Here is a 16,267-nt window from a genome sequence, read left to right on the forward strand (position 1 = left end):
TGCGCGCCAGGTCCACAGAGAGAACGGGTGTGTGGCCCAAACATAGGCACAATAAGGCAAACAAAACGCGTAATTGTTCATTATATATATATATATATATATATATATATATATATATATATATACACACACATACATATACATATGAGACACATTACCAAACACCAAAACAAAACAAAAAATCATACGGGTATACCGTAGAAGACACCACTAAGGCACTCTGGACAAAGCGTCTGCTATAACGTTGTCCGTACCTGATGTAGCAGTAACAGTGTACAACCCCGATTCCAAAAATGTTGGGACAAAGTACAAATTGTAAATAAAAACGGAATGCAATAATTTACAAATCTCAAAAACTGATATTGTATTCATAATAGAACATAGACAACATATCAAATGTCGAAAGTGAGACATTTTGAAATTTCATGCCAAATATTGGCTCATTTGAAATTTCATGCCAAATATCGGCTCATTTGAAATTTCATGACAGCAACACATCTCAAAAAAGTTGGGACGGGGCAATAAGAGGCTGGAAAAGTTAAAGGTACAAAAAAGGAACAGCTGGAGGACCAAATTGCAACTCATTAGGTCAATTGGCAATAGGTCATTAACATGACTGGGTATAAAAAGAGCATCTTGGAGTGGCAGCGGCTCTCAGAAGTAAAGATGGGAAGAGGATCACCAATCCCCCTAATTCTGCACCGACAAATAGTGGAGCAATATCAGAAAGGAGTTCGACAGTGTAAAATTGCAAAGAGTTTGAACATATCATCATCTACAGTGCATAATATCATCAAAAGATTCAGAGAATCTGGAAGAATCTCCTGGCCCGTAGCCAGGGGGGATCGGAGGGTTCGTTCGATCCCCCCCCCGCGACACCGCACCCCCCCCCTCAAGATTACTCAAGATTTATTCATTTGTTCATGTCCGATGAATATAAATTGATTCACATTTAAATTTACAATATCAAATCCAGACTAATCAAAAAAGAAAAGTAGACTAAGTGAGGACGAGTTAGAAAAACGGGTTCATTTCTCCTATGTTTATGTTTACACGTTTTGTTCAGACTGCTTTACACCCCAGTCCAGTGGGTGGCGGTAATGCCCCCATTAGACCCCTTTCACTGACGTCACCCGAAACCGGAAGTAAACAAACCCTGCGCCATATTGGAAGACCATAAACTCGTGATTAGGGGGAAATAATGGCAGCGCGCGGTATGTGAACCCACGAGGCACTTGGTTCATCATAAACCTACAATGGTAAACTTTTGTGCTGTGTTAGGGTGTTCAAGGAGCTTTCTGCCGGGAGACAGAGAGAGGATTTAGCTGCTTTATGCAGAGCGGATCTGAATACTTCAAGTCTATTTTGTTACTGGTAAGTCACTAGGCTAGAGTGTTGTAGAACATTTTTTTAAATGTTTACTGAATAAAAACATCCTTAATTTTATCAAATATTCTCTACTCTATATTTCATTTCTTTCTTTTGTTTTAATTTTCCTCCCTCCATCCCTCTTTGGATTTTAAATATAGTTTTTCCCCATGTCCAAATAATTCAAATATATATAAATAAAAACAGATAAGTAGTAAATTAAAAATAAATTATGAAATAAAAAAAATCCACTCTCCCTTGCCCCGAGTCTTATCATATGGGTCAAACCCATCAATCACAGCCAGTTTCTCCACATACTGTGCCCTTTCTGCAGCTGGTAATGTACTCACATAACCAGAATTATCAGCCATCGTGTCACTTTACTCTCGCTCGTACTTTGTTTTATATTGTATGTATGTATGCATGTACTTGGTCTTCCAATATGGCGCCCTAGCACAATCTCGCAGTACGGTGACGTCACGCAGTAGCCCTCTATAAAAGAAGATAAAGACAGAAAACGCAAGAAATCTGCTGCTACTTTGTCCCAAAATATTGGTGCCATGTTCCAAAAAAGGGCCAAAATGGGTAAGGTGCTGAGTGCAGGACTTTGTTTTTCTTTTGTTTACAACAGTAGTGATAGATCGATCTGTCAGAGTGATCAGTGGGGGTGGGGGGTAGCGTCAGCCCGTCCGTCAGTCTATGTGTGTCAGTGGCATGCACGCACACACAGAGATGAGTTAGGTAGCTCGATGGCTAGGTACTAGTAGCGTCGGACCTGGGGCTGCTTTTATTTTTTTTTCAGCTTGGGAAATCGGAGCTGTGGTGTGGTGTGAAGACAGTAAAATGCGAGACTTTAAGAGCACGTGTTTTTCAGTCGTCATGGTAACATGACGCCCTGTCATGGTAACGTGACGTCCTGTCAGTGGTTTGGCATTTGGATCAGAGTGAAAAGAAACGTGTGCACTAGCTGAAAAATGAAAATGTTCAGACCAGTGTGTGTGAAAACACCCACTGTTGCTGCATTTGGGCATTTTTAAATCAATTGTCCTTATGGACCCTTTTCACGTGACATCACGACAAACGTGGCCGCCATTTTGGACGTGTACTACCAGTAGTTTACCACAGCCAACATTGAGGAACGGCAGCAAAGAAAGTTTTTACTTTCAGCAAGACTTCCATCATGCCACTATATTGTTGTGCACCTGGATGTAGTAACCATCAACAAACAAGGCAAGGGTTATCATTTTATCGGATCCCGACGGAGAAGATGGATAGTGGCCATTAACAGGAAAGATTGGCAGCCCTCGGCATACCAGCGCTTGTGTAGTGACCACTTTGTTGGAGGTAAGATGAATAAAATTAGCCAGAAAAGGCATTACATTGCTGTTAACATTCTGTGGCGGCGAGTGTGTAACCAAATAGGCTAAAATAACCCATTGTAACCTCTTTGTTCTTCTGTAGTAGCTATTGTTGACTAGCTAATGTCAACAAGTAGCTGGTATGTTACTGTAGCAATGTTTACGTTCAGTCATTTGGATGACTGTTTAAAACCTTTCAGTCTCAAGTTTTTCCTTTACTGTATTTACTAGTTTACTGTAATTATGATCCGGCAGCTATTTACACCGGATCCAGTATAAATAGCTGCCGGAGCCGACGTCCGAGGTTCCGGAGCGCGCTCCGGCTTGCTCTCCCTCAAATTAAGCAGCGCGCGCCGGCTTGCTCCCGGAGCACACTCCGGCCGAGGTTGCCCTCAAATTAAGCGGCTTGCTCCGGAGCAAGCCGGAGCGCGCTCCGTAACCTCGGCCGGAGCACTCCTGGAGCAAGCGGGAGCGCGCTCCGTACCCTCGGCCGGAGCACTCCTGGAGCAAGCGGGAGCGCACTCCGGAACCTCGGCCGGAGCACTCCTGGAGCAAGCGGGAGCGCGCTCCGGAACCTCGGCCGGAGCACTCCTGGAGCAAGCGGGAGCACGCTCCGGAACCTCGGACGTTGGCGTGTATGTGTATGGCGATGGGTTTTTAATGACATAGGTATACAGATCACGTGGGCCGAAGTCAGGTAAAGACGAGGGCTTGGTGTACTTCCGTACGTCAGTGAACAATCCTGGTGGAAGCAGGTAAACGTCGTTCTCTAAGCCTGCTAACCTCAATTTTTGCAAATACCTCTCCCTCTGCTCGCCCTGTAAATGCCCTACGTCGCTGGATAGTGAAGGTGTTTTCTGCATCTCGCTCCTTTTTCTTTTATGTTTTTCGTTTGTCGCCTTCCTCGCATTCAAACTGATTCGAGCCGAAGTCCACTACATGTCCAAAATGGTGGTTGCGTTTACGAAGGTCACGTGACTGAAAAGGGTCTATAGGGCTGTGCGATATTATTTCAATCTCAGGATTACTTGAAACATTTATCTCAATTAGAAATTATTGTTGTTTTTTATGCTAAAGCATGGGCAGATCAGGAGTGTTCTGATGCCATAAACAACAACTGAAGTGAGCAACAGAGACAGACAACAACAGACAGACAATGAAGGAGAGCAACAACAGACAGACAGAGGAGGGAAGAGCAGCAACAGACAGACAGCAACAACACAGACAGACAATGAAGGACAGCAACAACACAGACAGACAATGAAGGACAGCAACAACACAGACAGACAATGAAGGACAGCAACAACACAGACAGACAATGAAGGACAGCAACAACACAGACAGACAATGAAGGAGAGCAACAACAGACAACTGAGGTGAGCAACAGAGACAGACAATGAAGTCACAGCACAGTTGTAGGAAGATAATAATAAGTTAGACAACAGAGAACTTATAACGAATAAAAAAATGTCTAAATTAGAAGATTTGAAGTGTGCTCATGTATTTGGGGGGTACGGGAATAGGGGGCCAGATGAAGTCCACTTTTGGGGAAAAAAGATCCCCCCCCCCCCCCCCCCCCCCACAATGCTGGCTACGGGCCTGATCTCTGTGCATAAGGGTCAAGGCCGGAAAACCATACTGGGTGCCCGTGATCTTCGGGCCCTTAGACGGCACTGCATCACATACAGGCATGTTTCTGTATTGGAAATCACAAAATGGGCTCAGGAATATTTCCAGAGAACATTATCTGTGAACACAATTCACCGTGCCATCCGCCGTTGCCAGCTAAAACTCTATAGTTCAAAGAAGAAGCCGTACCTAAACATGATCCAGAAGCGCAGACGTCTTCTCTGGGCCAAGGCTCATTTAAAATGGACTGTGGCAAAGTGGAAAACTGTTCTGTGGTCAGACAAATCAAAATTTGAAGTTCTTTATGGAAATCAGGGACGCCGTGTCATTCGGACTAAAGAGGAGAAGGACGACCCAAGTTGTTATCGGCGCTCAGTTCAGAAGCCTGCATCTCTGATGGTATGGGGTTGCATTAGTGCGTGTGGCATGGGCAGCTTACACATCTGGAAAGACACCATCAATGCTGAAAGGTATATCCAGGTTCTAGAGCAACATATGCTCCCATCCAGACGACGTCTCTTTCAGGGAAGACCTTGCATTTTCCAACATGACAATGCCAAACCACATACTGCATCAATTACAGCATCATGGCTGTGTAGAAGAAGGGTCCGGGTACTGAACTGGCCAGCCTGGAGTCCAGATCTTTCACCCATAGAAAACATTTGGCGCATCATAAAACGGAAGATACGACAAAAAAGACCTAAGACAGTTGAGCAACTAGAATCCTACATTAGAGAAGAATGGGTTAACATTCCTATCCCTAAACTTGAGCAACTTGTCTCCTCAGTCCCCAGACGTTTACAGACTGTTGTAAAGAGAAAAGGGGATGTCTCACAGTGGGAAACATGGCCTTGTCCCAACTTTTTTGAGATGTGGTGTTGTCATGAAATTTAAACTCACCTAATTTTTCTCTTTAAATGATACATGTTCTCAGTTTAAACATTTGATATGTCATCTATGTTCTATTTTGAATAAAATATGGAATTTTGAAACTTCCACATCATTGCATTCCATTTTTATTTACAATTTGTACTTTGTCCCAACTTTTTTGGAATCGGGGTTGTGTGTGTGTGTGTGTGTATATAAACACACACAATACTCATTATGATATAATACCTACATATATACACTTCTATTATCAATAGAATGTTATTGTAATTATTTGGATATTCCTTGGTACTTTATAATTCCTTACTTTGTACATTATTAAGGCAGTTTTATATTCGATAATATCCCTGAATTTTAAACATTTTGAATTTAAAAATAGTGAATTAGTATGATCTCGGTAACCAGCACTATGAATTATTCTTATAGCTCTTTTTTTGAAGTATAGTTATTGCATGAAGTGAACATTTATACGTATTTCCCCACACCACTGAGCAGTAATTTAAGTATGGTAAAACCAGGGAACAGTAAAGAATGCGGAGTGAATTATAGTCCAGGACGTGCTTAGCTATACTCAACGCAGATATGCTTCTTGATAGTTTAATTATGTATTTTATATGTGATTTCCAAGTAATTCTATCATCTATTATTACCCCAAGAAATGTATTATTAGAAACTCTTTCAATGTCAACAACATCTACCTGTACATTTATTGCCTTATTTATTTTAGAATTATGAAATAACATATGTTTTAGACAGACTTAATAATTTATTTAGATCAAACCAACTTTTTAACCTGCACAATTCTGAAGAGATTATGTTTTCTAACTCATGTAAATTTGTTCCAGAACAAAACATATTCATGTCATCTGCAAATAATACCATCTTAAATAGCTTTGATACATTGCACATATCATTTATATAAAGAATGAACAGTTTAGGACCCAATACTGACCCCTGGGGAACACCATAATCAATATTCAAATAAAGTGCTCAAGGTCAAATTTGATGAGTTGGTGGGGGACTGAGCCATAGGCATTTTCTAGATCCAGCCAGACTACACGGAGATCCGACTTCTCATGCTTGGCTCTCTGGATCTGCTCCTAGATCATGGTTGAGTGTTCTACACAGCCAGGGAATGCTGGGATACCTGCCTTCTGGCAGCTGGTGTCAATATAGTTATTGTTCAAGAGGGAGTTGTCCATCTGTTCTCCCACCATTTGAAAAGAATATCTTCCCTTCTACATTTAATAGGGCAATGCCTCTAAACTGATTGTTATGGGAATCTTGTTCTTTCAGGATAAATGTGGTTATTACTCTGCTCCACTCTGAAGGGATGGCTTGAGTCTTCCAGGCAACAATCAGCAGCTTCCACAATAACTTCAGCAACATGGGGCAGTTCTTGTATACCCTGTATGGATCACCATTTGGTCCTGGTGATGAGGCAGATCTTGCCCTGCCTACCACCTGCTGAATCTTCGTCCATTTGGGTGTTGTATTGAAGTGGGAACTTGGTTCAGCAGGATCGGGCACGTACCTTGGCGGGCCAAGTGGGACGTTCCTCTTACTGTCGCCTAGCTGATGTTTGATGTACTCCTTGAGTTTCTGGTCCATGGCTTCCAGCTTTTTCCAGTTTTTTTTTCAAAAAACAATAAAACTTCTCAGTTTCAACATTTGATGTTTCTTTATACTATTTTCAATGAAATATGGGGTTTCCATGATTTGCAAATCTTCACATTGTGTAAAACATAAATAAAAACAATGTCCCAACTTTTTTGGAATTGGGGTTCTAGTTACTATTATTATTTCTGCACCCCAAAAATATTTTTCTTTCACTTTTCCTTTTGAGTATTTCATGATGTTTACATGCATGACACTGGCACTAGGAAATAAAATATACTGCATATATTTGTTTTTATATATTTACAATCATGGCATTTGGCATTTATATGCACAAACAAACATTTTGTTATGAATGCAACTTTTTAATCATTGTCAAACATTGTAAACAAGATCCAGATTTACTACTGGCAGTTTAATTTAACATGGGCTAAATAGCTGGAATTTGACTTGAGTAAACCTCTTACGTCCCTTTTTTTACATCCTTTTTTTTCACAGAATCACAGAAAAAAATAAGACACAATTTTAGATACAAGGCCACGAGGAAGGAAGTAATTAAATGTGAAACAGCCAACCACCATGTTAATTATAACATAACATTAACACTAGAACAACTATCACATGCCCATGAGGACAGGCTCATTTCTTCAATAGCCATAAAGATATTTTCAGTATACAGATATATACTGGGTCTACATTTCTCTTGCTGGTTCTCTCAGCCTGACTTCCATCCTGTACGGTTTGGGTGTTATTGTTAGCCCAAACACAGGAGTGAAATCTGGTTCTCTTGCATCTTCAGGCCAAATGAACTGAAAGCGGCGCAGCAGAGTAACCAAGAAGAGGAAGAGCTCCATGCGAGCCAGACTTTCACCGAGACATACACGAGGCCCTACACACAGACAGAATACATAAATGTAGATTTGCTTTTTGTCAAATGAATTAATCTCTGGTTTGGTTAAATAAGGGTTAAATTAAGTTTGCAGTGTCTTTTCACTCCTGAGTTCTCACCAGACGAAAAAGGTAAGAAGGCCTCAGGCTTCTCAAACTGTCCCTGTTCATTTAGGAAGTTTGATGGATTAAAATCATGAGGAAACTTCCACTGGCCTTCTTCACTCAACACTGAGGACAGGTTGGGAATGATCAGAGTTCTCTGGAAAGGGAAATAAAAAAAAACAGAGATTAACATGTGTAGTGGAACGGTGAAGCCACAGCAATTAAAATTGTCACCTTTGGGATGGTATAGTTCATCAGTTCAGTATCTCTTGTAGTACAGTGGAACACACTCAGAGGCACAGTGTTGGCGACACGTTGACACTCATGAATCACAGCTTGTATGTACGGCATGTTGTGTCTGTCCTCAAATGACACCTCAGATTTTCCCTCCAGAACCTCATCAATCTCTTGCTGGCATCTCTCTAGAAACAAAGCATGTATGGCACTATTATGAGATTCATTCAACCTGCCAATTTGGGCAAAAATATCAAAAGTTCAACATTGATTAAATAAACAGGTTTAGAAGATAATGCAATGGACAATTTTAAAGTTCACACTCTGGATGTCCGGATGAACCATGAGGTAGAGAATTGCTGTAAGTAGTGTGTTGGATGTGGTCTCAGTTCCAGCCCCATGCAGATTCATAACATACACCACAAGTTGTTCTTCACTGAAAGTGGATTCACTGTCTCTCTGTTACAAACAAGACATAAAATAACACACATTAGCATGATTTGTCATCAGGCAAAACTGAATTGACTTAAATCACACAAATACAAACCTTATCAAGCTCATCCAAATAGCAGTCGACAAAGTCTCTTGGTTTTCCTGGGACTCTTGTTGTCTTGTGCTTGTTGATCATGTTTGCTGTCAAGCTTTTAAGTCTGCTGTAGTTATCAAAGGCTTTTTTAAAGGGAAGGGGCAAGGACCTCATCACAGGAAGTGCATCATAGAGCTATAAGAAAATGGGAGATTTGGCTCTTGTAGTACATGCATTCAAACACCCCCCAATCGCATTTTCAGTTCATGTGATACATGTCCTTCATAGATGCATCTGTATTAATGAAATATCTCCAGCTGAAACTATTACATTCTCTGGATAGATGTAATAAACATTATTTAACAATGTGCCCATATTCATCTGATCATTTCTATCACTGAGCATTAGGACTGTCCACTGTACATGGAGCATAGCAAAGGAGTAGATGTACCTGACTTCATCTCTACTGCACAGACTCTGGCTCCAAATTTTGACAACATGGTTCATTGGCTTCATTTCTGTAGAGTGGGAGGCAATGGAATCAAGCCGTCCATGTTTTCTACAGTTGATGCCAATTCCCACCCACCAGCCAGTTCTTCCCATGATTTTATTATAGCAGCTACTCACTGGGGAAAGTGGTGCAAACACATGCTTCCTCAGAGACATGTGAAGCCGTTCAACTGCATATTTTTTGAACCGCTACTCATGCTTGGTCATAGGGTAGTGTCACAAACTTGGAGGAAATTGATATCTTCCCTCTTCCACGTACATTAGCTCACAGATACCCATAATTGGTTCATGTTACTCTTCAATAGCATAGCCAGCTTTGTTCTCTTGTTCCTCTGTCGCATTGTTGCATTATGTTTTCGAAATAATTTTACTTTCCTCTTAGATGTTACACAATTGTTAACCTTTACACTTAAAATGGAATATTTAAGAGAGCAGATCATGTGTAGTTTACGTAAAAAGACTTAGTTTCTCATCAAAATGTGATTTCATGAATTCTATATAATTAAATCAAGTTCCTAATTACTAGTTTGAATTATGTAGAGTATGATCAAGTGACATAGTATTAACACGATCCAATTATGGCCCGGTTCAATTTTGAGCTCGGGTGTGAATACAGGGTTTGACTTTTTTCAGGACTTTGAAAATGTATGATCAAAACATGTTGGAGATACAAAGACTAATTGTTATAATGTACCTCAATTCATTCACATGGAACTGTTGTATGCACTTGAATTAATTTAAATTAATGAGATTTTTTTCACTGTACAGTCAACCAGGAATTCAAAAAGTGTTTTATGATCTTGCTGTTGTTAGACTATTTTATGAGTGCAGTTAAAGGCATATAAACAACATCAAATAACACAGCAAACTGCACTTCAATTAACTATTCCTTGGAGCACATCAAGGTTCGGTCATAGGAACACTTCTTTTTATCGTGTTTATCAATGATCTCCCAAAGTCAATTCATCATTGCAAGGTTGTTCTGTATGCAGACAAGACAGCCCTGTTCTTTGCTGGTAAGGACGTCCATTCTATGGAGTTACAGTTGTGGTCAGAAGTTTACATACAGTGACATGAATGCCATTTTGGATATGAATGTCATGGCAGTATTTGGGCTTTCAGTAATTTCTTTGAACTGTTCTTTTTTTTGTGGCAGACTGATTGTACAGCATACATCTTTAATTAAAAAAAACCCACTCGACTTTGGTGCACAAGTTTTAATTTTCTTTGGGTTTTCTGAAATCAACACAGGGTCAAAATTGTATATACAGGTTCAAAAATTTACATACGCTCACAGTGCTCAGCGTAAATGAGTACAACCCCTTTAAAAAGTAACATTTTAAACAATATCTCAGTGAACACAAACAATTTCCAAAATGTTGACAAGACAAAGTTTAATATAACATCTGTTTAACTTATAACGTGAAAGTAAGGTTAATAATATAACTTAGATTACACATTGTTTCAGTTTTACTCAAATTAGGGTGGTGCAAAAATGAGTACACCCCACAACAAAAATTACTACATCTAGTACTTTGTATGTCCTCCATGATTTTTAATGACAGCACCAAGTCTTCTAGGCATGGAATGAACAAGTTGGCGACATTTTGCAACATCAATCTTTTTCCCTTCTTCAACAATGACCTCTTTTAGTGACTGGATGCTGGATGGAGACTGATGCTCAACTTGTCTCATCAGAATTCCCCATAGGTGTTCGATTGGGTTCAGATCAGGAGACATACTTGGCCACTGAATCACTTTCACCCTGTTCTTCTTCAGAAATCCAACAGTGGCCTTAGATGTGCGTTTAGTCATGTTGGAAAAGTGCACGACGACCAAGGGCACGGAGTGATGGTAGCATCTTCTCTTTCAGTATAGAGCAATAGATCTGTGAATTCATGATGCCATCAATAAAATGCAGCTCCCCGACACCAGCAGCACTCACTGCCACCACCATGTTTCACTGTAGGCACCATGCATTTTTCTTTGTATTCCTCACCTTTGTGATGCCATACAGTTTTGAAGCCATCAGTTCCAAAAATATTTATCTTGGTCTCATCACTCCAGAGTCTAGAGTCCCAGTAGTCTACATCTTTGTCAGCATGGGCCCTGGCAAACTCTAGGCGGGCTTTTTTGTGTCTGGGCTTTAAGAGAGGCTTCTTTTGTGGACGGCGTCCATGCATGCCATTCCTCTGCAGTGTCCACCGTATTGTGTCATGGGAAATAGTCACCCCAGTTTGGCTTTCTACTTCTTTAGATAACTGCAGTGAATTTGCATGCCGATTTTCTTCAACCCTTCTCATCAGAAGACACTCCTGTCGAGGTGTTAACCTCCATGGATGACCTGGATGTCTCTGTGAGATGGTTGCAGTTCCATCTTTCTTAAATTTTTGTACCACTTTTGCTACAGTATTCTGAGTGATAAGTAAAGCTTTGCTGATCTTCTTGTAGCCTTCACCTTTGTGGTGGAAAGAAATTATTTTCCTTGGGGAATTCTGAAGAGACAAGTTGAGCATCAGTCTCCATCCAGCATCCAGTCACTAAAAGAGGTCATTGTTGAAGAAGGGAAAAAGATTGATGTTGCAAAATGTGGCCAACTTGTTCATTCCATGCCTAGAAGACTTGGTGCTGTCATTAAAAATCATGGAGGCCATACAAAGTACTAGACGTATGGTAGTAGTTTTTGTTGTGGGGTGTACTCATTTTTGCACCACCTTAATCTGAGTAAAACTGAAAAATGTGTAATCTAAGTTTATATTATTAACCTTACTTTCATGTTATAAGTTAAACAGATGTTATATTAAACTTGTCAACATTTTGGAAATTGTGTTCATTGAGATATTGTTTAAAATGTTACTTTTCAAAGGGGGTGGACTAATTTATGCTGAGCACTGTACATTATTAACTCCGAAGTGCTGAAACTTCCAAAATGTCTCTTATCTTGCCAAGGCTGAGGTCTCTTAACTTCCTGTTAGTGATTATGATTGACAATAGCTGGTAGCTTCTCTGTGCCTTCATAAAAAGGGTTTGTTTAAAGCACTCATTGGATTGACCAACATACAGTAAAATGGGAAAGTCCAAGGAGCTCAGTGCAGATCTGAGAAAGAGGATCGCAGATGTACACAACTCCGGAATGTCTCTTGGAGCCATTTCTAAACAACTGCAAATTCCAAGATTAGTTCAAACAATTGTATCCAAGTTATCATGAGGTGTAGTCACTTTGCCAAGCCATTTTGCTTCAGGAAAACCCAAAACTGTCACCCTCAGCTGAAAGGAAGTCAGTTTGGATGGTCAGGAACAACCTGGGAACCACCATGGCACAACCCTGCCATGAACTGGAAGCTGATCACTGTCTACAGTTCAGATCACCATGGACTAAGACCATGAAGAGTCATGAAATATCCAACCAGAATTCTGTCACAAGCTTCTTCATGGTTGTGGCTGCGGGGGCGTGGTCAAGCGCCGGTCTGTGACAGGAGGGCGGAGTCAGGGAAGGTAAGTGGCAGAATCACTACACCTGAGAGCAATTAACCTGTGTTTGTGTGTCTTCCCAGTGACCGCGCCCGATTTAAAGAGGGAGAGCTGAGAGCAGAGGGGAGCTGATCCCTGAACGAGATGCTAGTGCGTGTGTGTCTCTGTGTATTAAAAGTACACACATTGTTAGACTGAAAAGTTTGGCAATAAAGCTGCTATTTACCCCTGATCTCTGTCCTGCCGTCCTCTGTGCTCCACCCACACGTAAGGAACGTTACAATGGTAAACAAAAATGTTTGGTCAAGGTCAATCTTGTGAAGAGGCATTTTACCCAAATATTAGGTGTGCTGTATATATATATATATTTTTTGACCCTGTATGTATAATTTTGACCCTGTGTTGATTTCAGAAAACCCAAAGAAAATTAAAACTTGTGCATCAAATTCTAGTGTTTTTTTAAATTAAAGATGTATGCTGTACGTTCTGCCACAGAAAAAGAACAGTTCAAAAAAATGACTGAAAGCCCAAATACTGCCATGACATTTATATCCAAGATGACATTCATGTCACTGTATGTAAACTTCTGATCACAACTGTATTTCTTGAGGAAAATCTTCATGCCTTCAATAACTGGTTCTCTCTTAACAAGCTAATCGTAAATTTTACCAAAACAAAAGTCATGTTTTTTGGTTCTAACCAATGACTTAAAAGATGTCCAAAGTCAGTATTGTCATTCGCAGGAACTGACCTAGAAGTTACAGATTCTTTCAAGTACCTCGGTCTGACCTTTGATCCTACTATGACCTGTTGTAATCATCTTGACGATCTGTCTGGAAAAGTAGCTAAAAGATTAAATCTTTTGAGGAGGAGTAGAAAGTATCTCACTGCGGACATGTGCAAATATCTTCACGGCTCTTTGGTCCAGGCTCTTTACGAATACTGTGATGTGGTCTGGTCTAATGCTGACAAGACAAGCCTTGACAGATTACTAAGGTTGCAGAAGAGAGGTGCCTGCATTATTCTACAAAAGAAGACCAGAGAAGAACGATCTGAAAACTTGTTTAGAGAGTTGAGTTGAATCCGTTTGACTGATTGTTGGACTTTCCATAAATGCCTATTTGTATTCAAATGCTTGAAAGGACTTTGCCCCTCAGGAACATATTTACCTGCAATTCTGAAGTACATACAGTGCCTTGCAAAAATACTCATACCCCCTGAACTTTTTCACATTTTTCCACCTTACAACCACAAACCTAAAAGTTTTTTATTGAGATTTTATGTGATAGACCAACACAGAGTAGCACATGATTGTGAAGTGAAACGAAAATGATAAATGGTCTTCAAAATTTTAAACCAATAAAAATCTGAAAAATGTGGTGTGCATTAGTATTCAGCCCCCTGTCCTCTGATACCTCTAAATACAATCCAGTGCATTCAATTGCCTTCAGAAGTCATCTAATTAGTTAATAGAGTCCTACTGTGTGTAATTTACCCTCAGCATAAATACACTTGTTCTGTGAAGGCCTCAGTGGTTTGTTAGAGAACACTGAAGAAAAAACAGCATCATGAAGACCAAAGAACTCACCAGACAGGTCAGGGATAAAGTTCTGGAGAAGTTTAAAGGAGGTTTAGGTTATAAAAAAATATCCCAAGAAGCACTGTTCAATCCATCATTCAAAAATGGAAAAAGTATGGCACAACTGGAAACCTACCAAGACATGGCCATCCACCTAAACTGACAGAGCGAGCAAGGAGAGCACTGGTCAAAGAAGCAGCCAAGAAGCCCATGATCACTCTGGAGGAGCTGCAGAAATCCACAGCTCATGTGGGAGAATCTGTGCACAGGACAACTATAAGTCGTACACTCCACAAATCTGGCCTTTTTGGAAGAGTGGCAAGAAGAAAGCCATTGTTGAAAGACAGGCATAAGAAGCCATGTAGGGGACACAGCAAACATGTGGAAGGTGCTTTGGTCAGATGAGAACAAAGTTGAATTTTGGCCTAAATGCAAAGCGCTATGTGTGGCGGAAAACTAACAATGCTCATCACCCTGCACACACCATCCCCACTGTGAAACATGGTGGTGCCAGCATCATGCTATGGGGATGCTTTTCTTCAGCAGGGACAGGGAAGCTGGTCAGAGTTGATGGGAAGATGGATGGAGCTAGATACAGGGCAATCCTGGAAGAAAACCTGTTGGAGGCTGCAAAAGACTTGAGACTGGGAAGGAGATTCACCTTCCAGCAAGACAATGACCCTAAACATTCAGGCAGAGCTACAATGGAATGGTTTAGATCAAAGAATATTCATGTGTTAGAATGGCCCAGTCAAAGTCCAGACCTAAATTCCATTGAGCATCTGTGGCAAGACTTGAAAATTGCTGTTTACAGACGCTCTCCATCCAATCTGGCTGAGCTTGAGCTATTTTGCAAAGAAGAATGGGCAAAAATTTCAGTGTCTAGATGTGCAAAGCTGGTAGAGACATACTACAAAAGACTTGCAGCTGTAATTTCAGCAAAAGGTGTCTCTACAAAGTATTAACACAGGGGGGCTGAATACTAATGCACACCACATTTTTCAGATGATGATGATGCCCTTTATTGTCACTAGTCACATGTACCAGCGAAATTAGCCGTCAACCTGTCCGTACATATACAACATACAATTGACATAGGGTAGACAGGACAGGAAGACAGGGATAAAGATAAAAAGGAAACACAACATGAGGAGAGATAAGGAAAAAAAAGAACACCCTCCCCACTATGCTCCTGTCAGGAGTACAGTGTGGGAACATTAAAAAAAAACCTTTGCATAAGCACAACTACAACACAGGTACACTTTAAACACGGGACTTGAGGGGGGGAATCAGGGGTAGCGGGGGGGAGGGGAGGAGGTAATCCAGCGCAAGCAAGCAGCCATCCGCTCCTGCAGCCATGAAGGCGCTGGTCACACACCCGCTTGTCACACTGGGGGTAAAAATGGCGACCGCGGAGAGTTAGAGAGAAATGCGAGGAATGAGAGTGTCTCCCGGCATTGACCTTCAGGGGGAAATGTTTTCTCAGCAACGGCCTGAAACAAGGCCGGTTCTGTCTCAGGGTGCCGAATGTCGATAAGATATGAATTGTTTGGTCTTTCCAGACGCAGTCTTTGCACGTCCTCACCGCTTGTCCATATCTGTCCACTCTATTCAAATTGATCTCCGAAAAACGTATTCCTTGCAAAGCTGAAAGCTGCTCCGAGATAACCATTTTGTGGTTAAAGTTCTGAATGTCCACAGTCCAAGTGCCAACAGCTTTGCCCACCACTCCAATCATATCGGGCAGCTTTGTGGGGCTTTGAACAGCTGTCACCGTTGTCTGATTTCCTCGATATACCAGGGCAATGCCTATTCCAATCAGCAAAAGTCCTGTAATCATGGTTCCGAATAGGTAGATATCTTCAATGTCCTCCACAGAAAGAATCGCCAGGCACACGACCCGCCTCTGCTCCCACGCGTCCATCGTGTAACCAGCCGCAAACGTTCCGGCAGGACAAACGGGTTCCCCCGAACCCAAAACTGTGTCAATTTCGTTAGGAGACCAGTTTATCAATTCCATGCTTTTTAGTTTAGAAAGTAATGCAGGAAGAGTCTCTTCAAAAAGTACAGCAGACGAGACAAGACACAGAAGCA

General features: G+C 41.1%; 1 protein-coding gene across 1 annotated transcript in view; it reads right to left on the reverse strand.

Annotated features, from left to right (window-relative positions):
* Positions 1–7,204: 7,204 nt before the first annotated feature.
* Positions 7,205–16,267, reverse strand: part of LOC132891013 (cytochrome P450 2D9-like) — a 30,644-nt gene continuing 21,581 nt past the window's right edge. Inside the window, exons 2-6 of the mRNA XM_060928448.1 lie at positions 8,635–8,808; positions 8,411–8,546; positions 8,088–8,275; positions 7,869–8,010; positions 7,205–7,749 (exon numbers count right to left, since the gene is read on the reverse strand). Of these exons, the coding sequence (XP_060784431.1) occupies positions 7,553–7,749; positions 7,869–8,010; positions 8,088–8,275; positions 8,411–8,546; positions 8,635–8,808 (837 nt within the window). The 3' untranslated portion in view covers positions 7,205–7,552. The remainder of the gene's footprint in view (positions 7,750–7,868; positions 8,011–8,087; positions 8,276–8,410; positions 8,547–8,634; positions 8,809–16,267) is intronic.

This window comes from Neoarius graeffei, chromosome 8, assembly GCF_027579695.1.
Source record: "Neoarius graeffei isolate fNeoGra1 chromosome 8, fNeoGra1.pri, whole genome shotgun sequence".
Classification (NCBI taxonomy): Eukaryota; Metazoa; Chordata; class Actinopteri; order Siluriformes; family Ariidae; genus Neoarius; species Neoarius graeffei.